The sequence below is a fragment of the Leptodactylus fuscus genome, chromosome 2 (genome assembly GCF_031893055.1).
Source record: "Leptodactylus fuscus isolate aLepFus1 chromosome 2, aLepFus1.hap2, whole genome shotgun sequence".
Classification (NCBI taxonomy): Eukaryota; Metazoa; Chordata; class Amphibia; order Anura; family Leptodactylidae; genus Leptodactylus; species Leptodactylus fuscus.
The window spans coordinates 91,640,086-91,661,393 of NC_134266.1; the positions used below are offsets into that span (position 1 = coordinate 91,640,086).

Below are 21,308 nucleotides of genomic sequence, written 5' to 3' on the forward strand. Positions count from 1 at the left end.
TCTTTATCTCTTTCTCCATATATGTATCTAACTAATATTAAAATTCTGTTGGTTGTCCTTGGTACCAGTTACCCCCAACTATGTCATCAAATATGTCAGTTTTTATGTTACTCTGTCATCTGAGCTTCCACCATGCATTGCGAATGCTTTATTGTCCCAAATAGAACTGAAAAGCTTCATTCAGAGAAACATGGCTGCTTTGTTCCAAAAACAGCACCACACCTGTCCACAGGTAGTGTGTGGTATTGCAGCTCAGCTCACTACTTAAAAGGGACTAAACTGAAAAAAAAACAGACAAAACCTGTGGTCATATGCAGAACTTTAAATTGTAGAACCACTCAATGATCTCCAGTCTAATGTGATATTAGATGTGGATAGATGCCACTGCATGCTGGGCAGTACAGCATTTAGAATAGATTGGGCAGGAGATTTTAAGTGAAGGTATATACCTGATGGTGTATAGTACCAGCTTAGACAGCTGGAAATTGGAATGAAATACTAGAATAATCCAGTGCAATATTTATAACTCAAGACTTTTTTTTATAGAGATGTCTTGTATCTCACTATTGTGCAGTCAAACATTTAACAGGGTAGTGCCATTTTGGAGATAGGACAGAGATAAGTGTCTGATACCTGGGTCCCCCAGTGACCAGGAGGAGGGAGGACCGATAGTTCCCCCAAAAGCATCCCTTTGAATGGAGTGCTTGTGTGACCGATGCTCCATTCACTGCTATGGGACTGCCCTGGACTGTATTCACCAGCAACTGCAGCCTCATAGAAATAAAATGAGCACCATTCACACAAGCACATTGGCACGTCATTCATAAGGATGCTTTAGGGGGACTTTATGCCCCCTGTACTTCTGATTACTGGAGGACCCTGCAGTCAGGCCACCAAAGATCAAACACTTATCTCCTGTCCTGTGCATAGGGGACAGGTGTCCATAACAGCACAACCCCTTTAAGAAAGACTCTTTTCATAGTGCCAGTGAAAGTTTTCAACCACTGACAGTAGATTATTGCTAATATTTCCCATGCTAGCTCTACCCTACATGTGGCCGTTTAATTAAATAATATTCATGTCTATGATGTCCTATACAGACTCATCCAAACCACACGTCTAGATAGGTAATTATGTAATAAGATTTATTTCACTTCTTCTTGCCGGATTTAGTTGACAGGTCTAATCCATTCACATACTTCCGAGGAATCTTAAAATGTTCTAAAAAAAAAAAAAAAAAAAAAAAAAAAAAAGAAAGAAAGAAATATAGGCATTTCTGAGTACATGGTCAGCACAAGAAAGGTAGCATGTTCTATCATTAAGTATATACATTATACTTTACCTGTGTGAGATTGGGAGAACACAAAAACAAAAAAGCTTAACTGACTTGTGACATAAATCACTGGCCGATGCATGCAGCCATTGTCTTAACAGTAAGTATTTTTCCTTATTAAAAGCAGATTATTGATGGTTTCACAGACATATATTGCATTGTGCCAAAATCTACCATTCTAAAATGGATAATGTAGTCATTTTACTCACCTAGAAGAAGCTTTGCAGTGTGAGACAACTGGTTACCCTGAATCTGCACCTGGACTCTGTCTTTTGCTCCTGGAAGAGCTGTGCAGGTAGCACTGGCCTGAACTCTTTGTTGTAGCAAGCTGGCAAATAATGAGGGGTCTAGGCCGTACAACTCCAGGTTCTTAATCATTGTTACCTGCATCAGACAATTCAATAAGATATCTGCAAGAAAAATGTTTCTAACACTGTGTATAACCAGAAACCTCAGCTTTTGACCATAGTAATGGAGTATCATTTACCCTGAAGTTTTTGAAAAAGACCTCAGGGGTTGAGGGAGGGGTAGTTTAGAGATCCAAAACTTGATCAAAAGTAGATTCGTCTGTTTTTGACCTGGGTTACAGGCAAAGCAATGCAGTAGTAGTGATGGAAACACTATATTTCAGTTTTAGTGCACTACAAATAAAGCTAATAAAAGTGTGACCAGAGAGTAACAGTTTATGTCTGCCTGTAAATGCCCTCACTTACCATCCCCAATTATTAGTGATGAATAGCAAAAACAGAAAAACACTGCTCATGCACACACTGATATACCACTGTTCAATATATAGGAGTATGAGCCAATGCAGATGCATGGAAGAACCCAGATTAGCACCTGCGAAACCAATGTCTCAAAATGATGGTAAAACTTACAGCATCCATAAAAAATAACTTTTAATCTTCTTTGTTAAAACATGTATAAAATACCTTCACAAGCAAGGATCCATTGACACCAGGAAGTATGGAAGTTGGCTGACATGTTTGAGGGCAGTAGCCCCTAACTCATAGCATGAGTAAAGGGTTACTGCCCTGAAACATGTCAGACAACTTCTACACTTTCTGTTGTTGATCCTTGCATGTGAAGGTATTTTATACATGTTCTAACAAATTAGTGATGAAGACTGGATTAAGAAGATTAAGAAAACCTTATGTCCTGTAGCATTAATAAATTTACACTGAAAATCACCTTTTTGTTTGAAGCCCTTTGTGCCACACTGATGTCAATAGGCTCGATGTTTCCTTTTCGGATAACAGGAGAGGCGCCAGGGAAGGTCACTTGATGTGAATGCTGCATTCTTTCTAAACACCTGTAGAAAAGTCACATGTATTGGGGAATAATGTTTGGTTTTGATTCATGTGAAACTAAATGTTTTTTTATGTGCAAAATTCTTCATGAATTATCACCTGTCCACAGGTCTTACCCCTACTTCTTGTAAGACTTGGCGGCTTGAGCCCTCCAATCTGGAAACATGGAGTAGTGGTATTGCATTCACCTTGCTGCTCCATGCAAACTCTATGAGACTGACAAAGACAGCAGAGTACAGCACTCCACATGGTCAGCTCCACAGACGGGGCGCATGTGTTACTAGCTCTCCATTCAGTTTCCAGAATGGTAGCATTCTCTCTCTCACACACTCAGAAGAGTTGGAGAAACTGAGATATGCACTGCTGTTTGTCAGGGTACTTAACTGCCGATCCCCGTGATTTTCGATCCTTGACAAATAGTGGCTTTGAAGGGTTAAAAGTGAAAGACTGAGTTTATGTGGCTGCTAATATGTTAAATCTCCACATCTCAGCTGTGACAATGGAGTCAATAGAATATTGTGTGCATCAGAAGTCATATCTGAATTTTGACATTTTGAGTGGCATTGTAATAAATAAAACTGCATGCACTAGCAACAGAAACTCCAATAGTACTCTGCACACAAGCAACTGTATGCATGGCCATACATTTCACAGGAGGACATCATATTCAGCAAGCAATGGTATAAGTATTGGGAGACTGACATAAGGAGGAAAACATGCAGTCTTCTCCATGAAACATGTTCACAAGTTGTGTTTAGATTTGCTGCTCAGCTTCATTCACTTCAATAGAGCTGAGCTGCAATACTAGGCACAAATCATGCAAACAAATCCCAATATGAAAAGCAGAGGCAACATGAGTTTTAAGGGTACATAATAAGATTCACTCGCAATCCCAAATGATATTTAAAAATCTAAGTTAGAGCTCCCTCTGCTGGTTTTCTTGTGTGACTGTAGAATGTTTACATGACCATTTATGTCTGTGGAGAATCTAAGACCCTTATGGAGACTATGAACCCAAGGTAGATATAAAAATGAATTATAAAGTCATTACTGATCAAAGCAGGTACTAAAACATAACAGGCTTCAAAGAAAGAGAAACTGGGACCGTGCATATCAATAACAATTACATAAAATGTATAGCTGTATGTGAAGCTATAAAAGAACAGGAGTATAACTACAGCAATAAATTAAGTCCCAAAATGTGAAGATCTTTCCAGACCATAATACAAGCCCCCATATACCGACATAAGTAAAACAAAGAAATTATTATAAACAATAGTACAAACAAGTAACTTAATTACAAGTGGAAAAAAAGGAAAATTAACAGGTTACTACAGGCTTTAAAGGGTTAATTATGTACTATACCTTGTGACCAAGTCATCCCATTTCAGAACACTGACGTCATGCTGTTCAGATTTATCCAACAAGCAGTCACATATGACAGGGTTAACCATCACAAAGCTGTAGGGACAGAGTAGAGAATGGTCAAAGCTATGACACAAAAAACTTCCTAAATAAACCACTATGCAAAACTAAAACAAAAAGCTATGCAAACTAAGTAAAAATTCTACAAATCTAGTCATAGTGCTTTGGTATGACAGATCTTTCCTTCCATTATGTAACTTACACGACAGGAATAAACCTAAATTCTCTTACTTGAAAAAATATGTAAGGGTGCATTCACACTGAGTAAACGCTAGCTTATTCTGAACGTAAAACACGTTCAGAATAAGCGGCGTCTAAAGCAGCTCCATTCATCTCTATGGGAGCCGGCATATGAGCGCTCCCCATAGAAATGAATGGGCTGCTTCTTTCACTGCGAGCAGTCCCATTGAAGTGAATGGGGAGTGTCGGCGTGTACGGCTCGGCATGAGCAGAGCTTGCTGTATACGCCGGCACTCCCCATTCACTTCAATGGGACTGCTCGCAGTGAAAGAAGCATCCCATTCATTTCTATGGGGAGCGCTCGTATGCCGGCTCCCATAGAGATGAATGGAGCTGCTTTAGACGCCGCTTATTCTGAACGTGTTTTACGTTCAGAATAAGCTAGCGTTTACTCAGTGTGAATGCACCCTAATATAGAAATGCAACCAAGTCATCACAAATAATGTACATAGTAAGTTGTTGAGCAAAGGAAGGGTATTAGCCTTCAGTCAGTCTGTGCAGTTAAACAAGCACTTATAATACTAATAGACCAAGGCTAGAGGGTTTAAAGGCACACATCTAGAATGGGAGGCGACAGCTTTGGAAAACCTTACACCAAGAGTTACAATGACAGATAAAACTGCAAACCGTTTACCATGGCCAATAATATTTATAGTTTTAAGAGTTTAATTCCTTATTTACTTATATAATGTGAAAAAGTTATGCTAGTAATGTTTACTGCTACAACAATTCTGCACGAGGCCACGGTTTTGTAGCAAAAACATGATCCGAGTTTAGCTTGTGAGTGTATCCTCAGTGTCTAATTCCTTTGACAGAGCTGGAATAAAAGAAATGTGGGGGTATTTTACTTGGAGCATGTGGGTAAGGCCTGTACAGTGAGTCTGTCCTCTGTACACATCTCAGTTTCGGAGCGGAGCTGAAGAGACATAGGGGCCAGCACATTTAAATGGTGACTGGATGATCTGTCTAGAGCTAAACAGTATGGGAAGTAAGAGAATTGTACCCTAGGCACAGTTTCGTGAACTATTTACATAAAAATTAGAGCTATATAGTCTTATATCTGAGGGGAAAATAAAGTACAATGGGTTCAACAGCCAGGGCACTTCTTCACTGGGCAACTGTAATGGGCTTACAAGTGCAAGAAATGAGCGGTACACTTAAAGAGGACCTTTGCACACCTCCACCAACTCAAGTTCTTAGTATCTATTAATAGGCACCGCTTCACTGATTTCAGCACAGTTGGACATTTTTCTCTAGCCTCACTATTCCTGAGCAACAAGCTCAGTTAGTTTTGGTGTCTGATGTGTGATTTAGACTCTGTACTGTCAGAAGCAAAGCGTCAGGAAGCCAGTGTCAGAGTTCGGAACTCACACCCCTTTGTCTGCTCCCGCCTGACACCACCCTACTGACAGTACAGAATCTAAATAAGCATATCAGGCACCAAAAATAATAGCTCAGGAACAGTGAGGACTAGAGAATCAGTGGAGCAGCTCCTATTTATTCATGTAAAGAACTGGACTTGTTGGAGGTGGTGAAAGGTCATCTTTAAAAGAACTGGATAACCCCTTTAAGACAGAAGAAGATTTACATGATCCAACTATCTTTGAGAAGGAAACTGTTCCAACTGCAAAGCAAACCTGACTACAAATGACTTGGGCATATTGTTTTGCCTTATGCTGGATTAACCTACAAATCACTGACAAATGAGTAGTTGATTGAAGTCTCTGATGGACATTTCCTTAAGACTACCCATAAGGCCTGGCACAGAGCATTATTGTCTCCCACCAACAGCTCTAGCGACATCTGTGGACTAGCCAACCATATATACTAGTGAGACTAGACATGTAACCTTGAGAACCAAGTCATGTACCAGAAAACAGGAATTTTGAGGAGAAGCTTACTTTTTGTTTTCAGGGTGGACAAGTTCATTAGCCTTAACATATGAGATGACCACACTTCTGACATCGCTCGGAGTAAGCAGGTCACCTTTTCTGCAAAACAGAAGACACAAAAGAAAACATTGCATTACAGGAAAGCCTACATATGTTCAGACCATAATGTAGATCACATGGCATCCCACTAGTCAGATCAAATTTCCATTCAAGCTACTTAATGGAAGTCCTAAATAAAAGACCCCCCAATAAAAGGATTCTCTCCCTCTCCGTGCCCATGTGAGACGTAAGTCATAAGTAGCCTTTAATAGATATTGCTGAAAAACCAGCAACTTTCTTAGACAGATCTGCAAGTATGTATAACACCTTTATCACAAATGTATCTACAAATACAGTTCTCAGGTATCACTCAAAAGCAGAAGTTAGGTGTTTGGGAGCGCTGACTGCAGACAGTCCAGTACACTTCACAGTCTAGAACTGCCCAGGGAAAACTTTGGATAGCAGAGCAAGGTAGAATGACATTTCTTTTTCTGAGCTAGCCATTCCCACACATGTATTAATTGATTTACATATCACCTAACCAGGGCTGCCACAAATTTTATGGGTTAAGAACTTATAATAAACTCCCTTTAACTTAAGGCAACAAATAGCAAAAAAGGTAAGTATGACATCTGATATATAAATACTATAACACCAATACACATGGTATAATGTTAAAACTTCACAAATTTTATTAAATCACAATATACAAAATACAAAAAAGATTTGGACAATGTTAAGGACAAAGAATACAGATACAAAAAAGCAGGGTGCTGTGAGATGCCAGCTGGAGTAATAATCCCTGAAGATGCTGCTGAGTTGCTACAATGCTAGAGTACATATAGCTGTAATATAATCTCACATGAGACTCTATAAATGTGTGAAAGCAATTCACATATATGGTACCATATTCAATCTGGGCTAGAGCACGTGCAAACAATACTACCAGTATTTATAATGTATTACATACAATCCCATAGATAGGTATCCATTGTGATGTCACTCAGTATGATTCAAGTCAAAAGACTAATACATATATACAAAGTATTCATGTCCATATAGGAATTTCACACATAAGAGCTTACCCATAGTAGGGATACTAAGCAGGCCAACAGGGACAGGCACCACACTACCCAGACCCCGACGCGCGTTTCGGCGCAATGCCTTCGTCAGGAGGCAGGGCTGCCACAAGTTTTATGGGTTAAGAACTTATAATAAACTCCCTTTAACTTAGTATAAGAAATGTATTACTAGTTAGATCCTACTCCTTACTTATGACTCGACTCCTGGAATAGTGGCAACATCTTGGCAGAGATTCCATAAAGGGAGATAATCTCAGGCGGCTGATACAATTGCTCTGCTCTACCATCCATGACTTCTGCTGGAGCAGTGGGCTCTGACACTGGGGCAACAAAAGATCTGATGCTAAGAAGAAAAACAGAATAAAAAATATATAATTTAAAATTATTTGTTATATTGTTAACACAAGGTGGAATTTGAAATATAAATAACATTTCTGTACATAAAATGTTTGCTTTCAGTTTCAGACACTACATTATTTTACAAATTACCTAAACACTCGAGAACCCATTTTCAACAAACTTCTAACCTTTCAACAAACTTTGCATACTTAAATATTACAGTGTGGATACATGGCTAGTAATACTCTCTAAGACTTTTATATTGCATTAAATCTCTGTCACTCAGACGTATCAGCATGATCACACAGGGCATAGTAGAGAAGCACTAAACTATACTTAAGTAACTAAAGTATTTGGCATGATAAAGAAACTTCCTCTCTCAGGTTCACATTTGTGTTGGGTGTCCCGTCCAGCACAGATCAAGCTATCACTAGGTTCACACTAACATTTGAGCCTCCATATGAGACTCGGTCCCAATTCTGGGTCACTGACGGGTAATTTACTCAAGGTACTAAACTAGATCACTGTAGGAGTAAATACTAAAACATAACTTTTACTAATATTTGTTTAAAATTGGCCTAAATAAAATGATAACACAATTGCAGTATGACTTCACTATTATCAGGCAACAATTAGTATTTTTATTGCCTTCCCTATACAGTCATCTACAAAATAACTTTTTCGCATATGTAGCTCTCAGATAGTTTGTTGAGAACCACACAGTTTACCCCTTGATATCTGGGTACTAACAAATGCAGAGACCAGAGACCCAGTTGATCAGGTAGCAATCAACATCTCCCAACAGGTGAATGAAAGCTCTGTGGTCTATATACTACATATGCAAGGCTGGCTGTGGCACAACAGGTCCCAGCCAGACCTTAAATAGCTCCATTCATCACAACGTTTTGCAGTGATGTTCACATATGCTGCTAGGTATTTCTATGTTGTGGAGCCTGTATTTAGCATTGCATCCACAGTATACCAGTAATAAGGTCTGGAGCACTTCCTAGCACTGCAGCCTAGCCACAAGCTGTAGTTTCATCTCTCCCTGTGTAGTGTTAGTCAAACTGTCTACCTTACAGCCTCATAGGAGCCCAAGTTACAGCACGGCCCCAGAGTTATTTAGTCTCCAATTACTCTGCTATACTAAGTTACCAGGTCCTCCCCATTTGCTTTAGAGGTCCCTGGTTTCCCCTCTACGCAGCGTTTCGCTAGGGTAACTAGCTCATAAGGAGGATATTGATATGGGAAACGATGTCTCTGCAGTTAAAACTGCAATTCCCGTACAGAGGTACCGTGTCCCACCATCAGGGGCACGGGAATTGCAGTTTTAACTGCAGAGACATCGTTTCCCATATCAATATCCTCCTGATGAGCTAGTTACCCTAGCGAAATGCTGCGTAGAGGGGAAACCAGGGACCTCTAAAGCAAATGGGGAGGACCTGGTAACTTAGTATAGCAGAGTAATTGGAGACTAAATAACTCTGGGGCCGTGCTGTAACTTGGGCTCCTATGAGGCTGTAAGGTAGACAGTTTGACTAACACTACACAGGGAGAGATGAAACTACGGCTTGTGGCTAGGCTGCAGTGCTAGGAAGTGCTCCAGACCTTATTACTGGTATACTGTGGATGCAATGCTAAATACAGGCTCCACAATATAGAAATACCTAGCAGCATATGTGAACATCACTGCAAAACGTTGTGACTGGTATACTGTGGATGCAATGCTAAATCTAGGCTCCACAACATAGAAATACCTAGCAGCATATGTGAACATCACTGCAAAACGTTGTGATGAATGGAGCTATTTAAGGTCTGGCTGGGACCTGTTGTGCCACAGCCAGCCTTGCATATGTAGTATATAGACCACAGAGCTTTCATTCACCTGTTGGGAGATGTTGATTGCTACCTGATCAACTGGGTCTCTGGTCTCTGCATTTGTTAGTACCCAGATATCAAGGGGTAAACTGTGTGGTTCTCAACAAACTATCTGAGAGCTACATATGGGAAAAAGTTATTTTGTAGATGACTGTATAGGGAAGGCAATAAAAATACTAATTGTTGCCTGATAATAGTGAAGTCATACTGCAATTGTGTTATCATTTTATTTAGGCCAATTTTAAACAAATATTAGTAAAAGTTATGTTTTAGTATTTACTCCTACAGTGATCTAGTTCGGTCCCAATTCTGTTTAAAATCAGTGGAGACAAAAGTCCTGCAAGGAGGACTTTTCTCTCAGCCATTTTCGGTAGAAACTGGGCAGACTCCATTATAATCTATGGGGTCCACCGGTTTCCATGTGTAATCGCTTTTTAAGCAGATAGGGTTTCCGGCTTTTTGGACCCGAAGGATGGAAACTTGAAAGTCAGTGTGAACCTAGAGTAAGTTCGCCAGATAAAATAGTCCTGCACACCCGACTTTTTCATCCAGTGATATAAATAAAAAGAACTGACATCCAAAGCACAGCTGACTGACTAATAATTTTGTGGTCCATTTGTCTGTTCTTCTAATTCTCCGATGGGCCACAAGAATAAATACCCGATGTAGATGTGAATGTCACTCAGTTCCTGTTCATTGTTCCCTCTACAAACTTCTATGTAAAGCTATAGTTTAACACTATTTTGAGTTACAGCATTGAAAGATAAATTAAAGTAAATTAAAGGAGCTGCAGGAGACCCAAGGGTAATGGATAATGATGACCTATCCAGTAAAGTGTATGGCTCTGCAGTGTTGGTGCTGGAGAACAGCAGCTGCACTCTCATCTACTTCAATATGAGCAGAGTTGCTTCTATCTTGTGGATGGCTTTCGGCAGAATGATCGGCATCCATTTACCCTTTGGTCTCAGACAACATATTCAAGCAATGTTAAAGTGAATGGCAGTTGAGCAGGAAGATGGGAGCAGGGGAAAAAACTGGTAAGTGCAGAAAGAAGCATTATTCTTATATATGCTTGTACTACTTAATATGCAAAGCATGTTGAAAAGTTAGTTACAAGAAACAATAAGATACATTCTCACATACAGAAATATTTTCTAAGGGTTTACAGCCAGAAAAACTTGAATTTTTTGCAGTTGTGGTGTTTAATGGTAATATTTTGTGGTAGATATTTCTCATTGGTTAAAGCAGATGAGCTCCTTCAGGTCTAAAATTGTACAGAGGGAACCGTCCTTCATGGGGACGGCGAAGAGGCTGGAGTAAAACTCCAGGAAATGCTGTGACGCGAGAACAGGAACAATGACAACCTGGTGGGTGTGAATGGCTTGAAGGAAGACAGCCAGAGGAGTGGGAGTAGAAAATACTGACTGAAAAAGGCTTCCAGGAAGGCAAATCTACTTTGTAGTCAATGAACATGAGACAAGGCATCATTGATGCTGAGCAAGCTAGGTCTCCTTCAAGGATAGCAACCATTCCCCTTACCTAAGGAAACCTGACTGGGGGAAGGCTTAAAAGAGGAAATCCTGGTGGAGAAGGACTTGTAAGAAAGCTTTTTTGAAGGGGAGTTCCAGAAAGGCTGTCTCTCAGAGTGAAATGATGACCCGAGAAAGGACTGAAAATGAAGAGAGCAGCTGAAGATGGGAGGTTGGCACTTAGAACGGTGCTGAGGGAAGACAGGTCTTTTTCCTCTGGTTGCCTTATTGATGAGTTTGTAAAGGCCTTTGCCACAGAGCCTTGCCCTAGCTAGAAGTGGAAAAAAGAAGCCACATGCCTTATCTTGCCGCGGATTCCGTGGCTCGAGACACACTGCAGTGTAGGCCCATTCATTCGGGCCTACACAGGAGCGGGATGCTGCGTCGGAATGCCAATGCTGCATCGGCATTCCATCGCGGCGAGGAATTTCACATGGTGGAAAAGGTCTCTGCGACCTTTTCCTCTGTGTGATCATACCCTTAAAGGGTGTCAACTACCTTTTTAGAAATGGGTTCTGCATTCCATTAGCAAAGGAGGATAGCTACTGCATGAGGTACAGCTTTGGCTTATCGTGGATTGCTTCTAGGGAGACATCACAGAGATACTTCAAGGTCCGAAGAATCTGCCAGACAACAAGCCGATTGTCCTGAGACAGAGCCCTGTGGAATCAGCCATAGCAAAGGTAGCCTTGGGAACTATTCCACTTTCTTGTAAAAGGTGTCCACCAGAGGCAAGGTAGTGACCACAGACTAACAAGCTATGCAAGGATCTACCACGTGAAGACACATTGGTCCTGAAAAAGACACAGGACATCCATCATCTTAATAGAAGACTGCGTGGAGACACTTTTTCTTCAAAGGCCCCATGGTTTGGAAAGAATAGAGGGGGCAGTGATTGTGGTGAAATTAGACATGTTCCTGAGAGGCAAGGTCAGGGCAGGATCCTCAGTAATGTGCCTTTAACTGCAACCACTTGGATTAAGTCCTGAGGAGCAGCAACTGAGAAGAGTCTTGCTGAGGAGTCCCCAGCTGAATTTTTTTTTTCTTTTTCTTTAAATGTAGCCGCATATAGAGATCACAATGGACATTTTTTTCCCCTATCAGTATGTCTTTGTAGAATGGGAGGAAATCCACACAAACACAGGCAGAACATATAAACTCCTTGCAGATGTTGTTCATGGTGAGATTCAAACCCAGAACTCCAGTGCTGCAAGGCTGTAGTGCTAATCAATGAGCCACCATGTTGCCCCAAGTTCCCCGCTGAATTTGACCAGGCAGAGAGGGGAGTGGAGGTACCAGCAGAAATGGGGAGAAGGAGAGTGACTTCTAAGAAAAATTCCTGGACTGTTTACAGGATTGTTTTTTGGAACGGTAATAGGATCTCTGTTTGGCAGAGGCCCTGTGAGGTGCCAACTAAGTAGCAATTTGGGTGGGCAACTGTTACAATATCTCCACCACAGACTGGTTAGGCCAGGCAAGGTCACCTCTGGCTTGGATAAGAGAGGCCACGCACTTCAGCAAACATTACTCGGAAAAAAGGCCTTGATGGACTTGGGAATAAGGCATATCATATCAGGCTGGCGGCACTTCAGCTTTTTAAAAAAGTAGCAGCCCAGGGGCTAGTTCATCGGCCCACCAGTGTAGCATATTGCTGCCGATTGCTGTAGAGAAGGTCTCCAGGTGCTGTGCCCCACCAAAAAGGCTGCTGCAGGAGCAAAGAGAGAATGAAAAGATGTTCTCCCAGCAGGAAAGTAAAGTAGTGGCATGGGAGAAGAAGCGAAGTGTAGCAGATGGGGAACTGTAAAATACACACTTCACCTACTGAAGATCCCCTTTCTTATGAGACGTAGTATATGAAGTTAGTCATTAGTTATTTGGTGAATGAAGAGTTCCAGCAATAGAGATCTAGGTGATAAGATGGGAATATGTAGCATAACCTGGTTTGATGATTATTAAAAAATGATAGCCAGTTTGCAAACACTACAATTTGAGGGGTTCTCTAGAACCATAACAATTAGGGTTTATCCTTGGGACAGGCCATCAACGTTTGATTGGTGGAATCCAACCTCCAACCTGTAGCGCAGCACAATAACTTGGCAGTACACTAAAACTCAAGTGAATGTGAAAAGCTACAGTATGAGTCAAAGCTGCATGTAAATATTAGGAGATTTGGTGCTTACAGGTACTGTGCAAACTCTTCATTACACTGATGAAGAAGCTTTAGCCATCCCAGTCATTGAGTCAGAGAACCCTTTTAACATACTGTATATGCTTATTTCACACTTACTCTGGGTGCTTCCAGTCTATTTCCACAATACTCTCCACTCCTTTACTGAGTTCCTTTACCTGCAGGATTTTACGCTGCTGCATAACAAGTAAGAACTTGGACAGCTGGAAGAAAGATATTGTACATATTAGAAAGATCTAAAGACTAAAGTATCAATTAAAGAGCAGCAGTTATTTCAAGAATTTTTTTTGAAAATAAATAGTGTAAATGTATATAAGAAACACTGTAATACATCTTACTGGGGAAAGAGCTCCTATCTACTGTTATCAGCTTCTGTCCTACCTGGTAAAGTGCTCATTTCACCGAAATATCTGTTACACTCACTCACAGATCAGATTACATGGGAAGAATATGTAAATCTGTCTTCCATGATGTAATTAGGAAGACAGTGCCTCAGTATGTGCCTCATCATGGAAGACAGATTTGCATATTCTTCCCATGAACCCTTGCACAGTGGAGAGCTAATGGCTTAATAAGACTCCACACACCTATATGGTTGTCTCTCCCTATGGAGTGACGATATCCCCTGACCAGATCAGATTACATTGGGGCATATTGAGAGGGAAGGGTGAGCAGTGAGTGAGCACAGAGAAACAAGCTACTGGGGGAAATAGTTAGATGTCTTTCACTTCTAACACTTTTTAGAACAGATTTTCGGCAGCAATGACCACCATAGGATATGAATAAAAGTCTGCTGAGAGAGATATCACCCTGGTTCCTCTGAACTGAAGATGGATCATTGAAGATGGATCTCTTACTGAGCTCAGTAGTTCACAAAGGCGAGAGAGGAGCTGATAACAGCAGAAAGGAGCACTTTTCTCTGATAAGATACAAAGTTTCTTATATTCACCTTAACTGTTCATTTACATACAGTCCTATGAAAAAGTTTGGGCACCCCTATTAATCTTAATCATTTTTTGTTCTAAATATTTTGGTGTTTGCAATAGCCATTTCAGTTTGATATATCTAATAACTGATGGACACAGTAATATTTCAGGATTGAAATGAGGTTTATTGTACTAACAGAAAATGTGCAATATGCATTAAACCAAAATTTGACCGGTGCAAAAGTATGGGCACCCTTATCATTTTATTGATTTGAATTCCCCTAACTACTTTTTACTGACTTACTGAAGCACAAAATTGCTTTTGTAACCTCAGTGAGCTTTGAACTTCATAGCCAGATGTATCCAATCATAAGAAAAGGTATTTAAGGTGGCCAATTGCAAGTTGATCTCCTATTTGAATCTCCTCTGAAGAATGGCATCATGGGCTACTCAAAACAACTCTCAAATGATCTGAAAACAAAGATTGTTCAACATAGTTGTTCAGGGGAAGGATACAAAAAGTTGTCTCAGAGATTTAACCTGTCAGTTTCCACTGTGAGGAACATAGTAAGGAAATGGAAGACCACAGGGACAGTTCTTGTTAAGCCCAGAAGTGGCAGGCCAAGAAAAATATCAGAAAGGCAGAGAAGAAGAATGGTGAGAACAGTCAAGGACAATCCACAGACCACCTCCAAAGAGCTGCAGCATCATCTTGCTGCAGATGGTGTCACTGTGCATCGGTCAACTATACAGCGCACTTTGCACAAATAGAAGCTGTATGGGAGAGTGATGAGAAAGAAGCCGTTTCTGAACGTACGCCACAAATAGAGTTGCCTGAGGTATGAAAAAGCACATTTGGACAAGGCAGCTTCATTTTGGAAACAAAAATTGAGTTGTTTGGTTATAAAAAAAAAGGCGTTATGCATGGCGTCCAAAAAGAAACAGCATTCCAAGAAAAACACTTGCTACCCACTGTAAAATTTGGTGGAGGTTCCATCATGCTTTGGGGCTGTGTGGCCAATGCCGGCACCGGGAATCTTGTTAAAGTTGAGAGTCGCATGGATTCCACTCAGTATCAGCAGATTCTTGAGAATAATGTTCAAGAATCAGTGACGAAGTTGAAGTTACGCCGGGGATGGATATTTCAGCAAGACAATGATCCAAAACACCGCTCCAAATCCTCAGGCATTCATGCAGAGGAACAATTACAATGTTCTGGAATGGCCATCCCAGTCCCCAGACCTGAATATCATTGAACATCTGTGGGATGATTTGAAGCGGGCTGTCCATGCTCGGCGACCATCTAACTTAACTGAACTTGAATTGTTTGTCCAAAATACCTTTATCCAGGATCCAGGAACTGATTAAAAGCTACAGGAAGCGACTAGAGGCTGTTATCTTTGCCAAAGGAGGATCTACTAAATATTAATGTCACTTTTCTGCTGAGGTGCCCATACTTTTGCACCGGTCAAATTTTGGTTTAATGCATATTGCACATTTTCTGTTAGTACAATAAACCTCATTTCAATCCTGAAATATTACTGTATCCATCAGTTATTAGATATATCAAACTGAAATGGCTGTTGCAAACACCAAAATATTTAGAACAAAAAATGATTAAGATTAATAGGGGTGCCCAAACTTTTTCATAGGACTGTATATTTGAAACGTCAGCTAGTCTTTAACCCCTTCCCGCCGATGGCATTTTTTGATTTTTCGTTTTTCGTTTTTGACTCCCCTCCTTCTAAACCCCATAACTTTTTTATTTCTCCGCTCCCAGAGCCATATGAGGTCTTAATTTTTGCGGGACAAATTTTTCTTCATGTTGCCACCATTAATTATTCTATATAATGTACTGGGAAGCAAGAAAAAAATTCAGAATGGAGTGGATTTGAAGAAAAAATGCATTTCTGCGACTTTCTTACGGGCTTTGGTTTTACGGTGTTCACTGTGCAGCCAAAATGACATGTCCCCTGTATTCTGTGTTTCGGTACGGTTCCAGAGATACCAAATTTATATGGTTTTATTTACATTTTGACCCCTAAAAAAAATTCCAAAACTGTGTTAAAATTGTTTTTTTCTAAAAGTCGCCATATTCCGAGGGCCATAACTTTTTTATACGCAAGTGTACGGGGATGCATAGGGCGTCTTTTTTTGCGGGGCGGGGTGTACTTTTTAGTTCTGCGATTTTCGGGAAATGTTATTCCTTTGATCACTTTTTATTCAAATTTTTATCAGAATCAAAACAGTGAAAAAACGGCAGTTTGGCACTTTCGACTATTTTTCCCGCTACGGCGTTTACCGAACAGGAAAAATATTTGTATAGATTTGTAGAGCGGGCGATTTCGAACGCGGGGATACCTAACATGTACCGTATTTTCCGGACTATAAGGCGCACATAAAATACTTCGATTTCCTCAGAAATCGAAAGTGCGCCTTATAGTCCGGTGCGCCTTATATAAGGCTTGAAGCGGCGGCACGCGAGGAGTTAAGCGGCGGCACGCGAGTAGTTAAGCGGCGGCCGCCGGCAAAGTCTGCATGCCGCTTCCATACATTGCAATGGGAGCGCGCTATTCAAATAGTATTCGTTCATCTCTAACTATTTGAATAGCGCGCTCTCATTGTAATGTATGGAAGCGGCATGCAGACTTTGCCGGCGGCCGCTGCTTAAAGAGATTCTACTAGAGATGAGCGAGTACTGTTCGGATCAGCCGATCCGAACAGTACTCGCTCAACTCTAGATTCTACCATTAAAAGAACCTCTTCCCCCTAACCACGTCGGAATAGCCTTAAAAGACTATTCGTCTCTTACCTTTCCCATAGCCAGCGCCGCCTTCTCCCTGAGCTGTGTTCGCGCCTTCCGTGTCGTCTTCTTTGGGCCTCATGGATGACGCATGCGCAGTCGGCTCTGGCTGCGAGAGCCTGTTAGAGCTGACTGCGCATGCGTCATCCATGAGGCCCAAAGAAGACAGAGACGGAGCTGCGGAAGAAGGCGGCGCTGGCTATGGTAAAAAGGTAAGGAGATTATTCCGACGTGATCAAGAAGGAAGTTCTTTAACTCCTCGTGTGCCGAGCGCTTCCATTCATTTCAATGGAAGCGTACCATTGAAATGAATAGAAGCGGCTGGCACGCGGGGGGTTAAGCGGCCGCCGGCAAAGTCTGCCGGCCGCCGCTTTCAATCATATAAGGCGCACCGGACAGCGCTGCGCCTTGTAGTCCGGTGCGCCTTATATATGGACCTAGGCAGGACTATAATGCGCTCATGGGTAATGCGCCTTATAGTCCGGTGCGCCTTATAGTCCACAAAATACGGTATATGTTTCACAGTTTTTAACTACTTTTATATGTGTTCTAGGGAAAGGGGGGTGATTTGAACTTTTAATACTTTTTATATTTTTTTTTCCTTTTTTTTTTTTTTTTGCATTTATTAGACCCCCTAGGGGTGTTGAACCTCAGGGGGTCTGATCACATTGCAATGCATTGCAAAAAATCATCCTTTCTTTTGCAGGCTGCATAGACCAGCCTGCAAAAGAGAGGATTTGCAGACAAGCCTGGGAGCCTTGTACAGGCTCCCAGCTGTCATGGCAACGGGACGTCAGCCCTGGAGCATGCTCCAGGAGCCGGCGATCCTGGGAAAAATGGCGGCGCCCATGCGCCGCCGGGAAAGTGGCGCTTTGACCGCGGCGCCGTAGGGGTTAATGCCTCCGATCGGTCTGGGAAGGGGTTAACAGATCACATATTCTACTAGAACACGATTTCTAACAAAAACATTCATAGCGGATTTTACCTACAATCAAATGACCACTGGTAAAAGTACTCATTTATTGAAATAGTTAGAGATTTACTCATTTTTCAACTGAAAAGGACCTTTTACTTCTCCTGATAGATCTGTTTTAGTGCATAAGTGTATGAAAAGAAGATTACATTTATAGGTAATTGAACTTCCTCGATCCCATGACAGTACAGAGAGAGGGGGAAGCCACCTCAAAACACAGGAAACCTACCGGCATATTTCTTTTTGGATGTCCTCTTGGAGTCAAGTGTAGTTACCAAGTTTTAATACAGAACTGTTAGTTTACTTAAATGGGTATTCCCATCTCAAGGATCCTATCTATACTGTTAGCTTATGTAAATTGAAGACTTTTCCTAAATATATTGCTTTAGAAATGCTGCTTTGTGTGCCTGCTACGTGAACTTATTCCTCCCATTGGTTACACACTGTTTCCATAGCGCCAAACCTGTGTGGTAGGACTAGTGACAGTCACTGCTCTCACTGTTATTTATTCTACAGCTCTGCCAGGACAATCAGTTCAGCTAATTCCAGTTTGCTGAGAAAGTGTGTGTTTTATCTCTCTATGTAAACACACAGATAACACAGAGTCCATTCTCTACAAGCATGTATATATTACCTGATCAGCATTTATATTAGATTTCTAGTAATTATAGTAACAAGTATTGTGATCCTTCATAGTGTCCTGTTCAGCAAATTGGGAGCGGAGGGAGGAAGTAAGAAGAGGAGACAGCAGGCAAAGCTGCTGAAACAATAGGTGGGAAAACCCCATTAAACCCACACCCAGTAAAAAGTGCAGAATAAACAGTGTATTTTTTTTTATCTTGCTTTCTTCTGCGGAAACAACCAAAGGTTGAGAATTAGACAGGGTGTTGTCATGGGATCGAAGAAATCCAATTGCCGGTAAGTATAATCTTCATTTATCCCTCTCCCATGACAGCACTTATAGATAGATACAGGGACTTATTTTAGAGATACAGCTATCCGACATTTGTGGCATATTCTAATAAAATACGACAAGAGTATCTATGTTAATACATATAACTTATAAAAAAAAAAAAAAAAAAAAAGCCAGCATTGAAAGGTGAGCAAGACTGTAGTCAGGTTACCATACCTTTTTATAACTGGACTTCTTAATGTCCACTTGCTGTCCTTCAGGGCTACAAAGTAAATCAATTAACAAGGGAAATGTAAAAGACTATAATAGAAAAAGTAGAATAATGTTTTCTGGCTGGTCATCTGAATGATGCCCACTCTCAGTCCTTTGCTCTTTATATCACTGGTCATATAAGAAGCTACACCTCAAAGGAGGGCTAATAACAGTACACATAAAATAAATATAGATTACATTTTCATTAGCTTTTGATATTGCTTTGTCTCCTCCTAAATATTTTCCTCATTGTTTGGCTTATCCAGGATGGTCCATTAATGTATAATCCTGGAAAAGCCCTTTAATACATACTCAGTGTTCACAATAACAGATCTGAAGTAACAACTCACCAACAGGAGAACAGAAAATTTCGCAGGAAGGTACTTGTAAGTAGGGGGAGGTCTGACTTCTTCACCTTATGCTTCAAAGCATGGAAGAAGCACTGGTTTAGTAATTTGTCCATGGCTTCTACAAAATGATAACAAGTGAGAAGTCTTATATCAGAGATGTACGTGCCAGCTCTTCAAACTGTAAAAACAAAATTAAAGTTTAACCCCTTCACGTTGTAGCCATATTTCGATTTGTGTTTTTCACTCCCTGCATTCCAAAAGCCAATTTTTTAAAATATTTTTCCATTCACAGAGCTTTCCTCACTATAAGGACTATAAATTTGTGGAATAGCCTACCCAGGAAAGGGTCACCGCATAAACAGTTGATAGCTTAAAAAAAAAAAAAAAAAAAAAAAAAAAGGCTTAGTTGCAAAATAGCATTGATGCTTATGGAAATCTATATAATACTTATTTCCTTTAGTCATGCCCTTTCCCACCCCCTGGTTGAATTTGATGGATATATATCTTTTTTTCAAATGTACTAACTATTTTACAATACACTGAAATGCATACATACATATATTACAAGTAAATTGATGTCAAGCCTGGGAGTCTAGCTATCATAGTAATGGATTGCTGCCCCCAGATCTTGTTCTAAGATGACAGCGATCCCAGGAATAACAGTGGTTCTGCTGGTAAAATGGTGATGTGGCCAGGTTTGACTGAGGTACCAATACAATTAACAGCGATCAATGCGGGCACCAGTCACATGCATTATAGCCAGATCTCTGCTGTATAACACAGCAGAGACCTAGTGCTGTGACAGCTGCTCAGCTCCTAAGTGGCCGCCATGTTTCAAGATCTGATATCTACTGTAATAGTATGGCAGAACTCGGGAAAGTGTTAGGGCTAGTTCACACGGGGACATGGAGGAGGACTTTGACAGCAGAATCCACGTCATAATCCTCCCCCATACAATGTTAGTCTATGTAGACTGCTAGCTTTTTTTTTTTCTGCTAGCAGAGAAAAAGAAGCGACATGACCTTTCTTCAGGCGTTTTCCGCCTGAAGAAAGCAATAGAAGTGAATGGGAAGCACTTTTTACCGCACAGGTTTTTTGCAGCGGCCAGGATCGGTCAGTGACGCCATGGGACCCACAAACAGTACTATTATACTTGAGGATCTGAAAAGACCGTTGAGTATAATGATCAGAGGCCCAGGAGAGGTAAGAGAACATAAAAATTTTTGTTACCTCTTTTTTTTTGGCTTCGGGCCTACTTGTGTGATGTCCCTGACATCACATGACCGGGGACTGCGTCCTTTGCGTTGTGACGCAGGCCCCCCGGGTCACATGACGTCCCGGACGTCATTGAAGATGGCCACCATCAGCGGGAAGTACAGCGGAACCAAGTAATAGTGTTTTTTTATGTTTATATTCCTCCTAGGTCCCTGATTATTATATTCTAGGGTCTGAAAATCCCCCAGAGTATAATAATTGTTCATGGGTGTCCACAGTGGGGCATAATCCTGGGTGAAGGGGACACTATGAGGTATAATACTGTGTGCAGGGGCCACTATGGGACATAATACTGTGTGCAGGGGCCACTACACTATGGGCCATAATACTGTGTGCAGGGGCCACTATGGGGCATAATACTGAGTGCAGGGGCCACTATGAGGTATAATTCTATGTGCAGGGGCCACTATGGAGTATATTACTGTGTGCAGGGGCCTCTATGGGGCATAATACTGTGTGTAAGGGCCACTATGGGGCATAATACTGTGTGCAGGGGCCACTATGGGGTATAATACTGTGTGCAGGGGCCACTATGGGGTATAATACTGTGTGCAGGGGCCA

At 41.1% G+C, this 21,308-nt stretch overlaps 1 protein-coding gene across 1 annotated transcript in view; it reads right to left on the reverse strand.

Moving 5' to 3' along the window:
- Window positions 1–1,098: 1,098 nt before the first annotated feature.
- EIF2D (eukaryotic translation initiation factor 2D) overlaps window positions 1,099–21,308 on the reverse strand; it is a 39,587-nt gene continuing 19,377 nt past the window's right edge. Inside the window, exons 7-15 of the mRNA XM_075262683.1 lie at window positions 19,473–19,590; window positions 19,087–19,132; window positions 13,355–13,458; window positions 7,512–7,664; window positions 6,210–6,299; window positions 4,009–4,104; window positions 2,525–2,645; window positions 1,543–1,717; window positions 1,099–1,221 (exon numbers count right to left, since the gene is read on the reverse strand). Coding sequence (XP_075118784.1) covers window positions 1,151–1,221; window positions 1,543–1,717; window positions 2,525–2,645; window positions 4,009–4,104; window positions 6,210–6,299; window positions 7,512–7,664; window positions 13,355–13,458; window positions 19,087–19,132; window positions 19,473–19,590 — 974 coding nt within the window. The 3' untranslated portion in view covers window positions 1,099–1,150. The remainder of the gene's footprint in view (window positions 1,222–1,542; window positions 1,718–2,524; window positions 2,646–4,008; window positions 4,105–6,209; window positions 6,300–7,511; window positions 7,665–13,354; window positions 13,459–19,086; window positions 19,133–19,472; window positions 19,591–21,308) is intronic.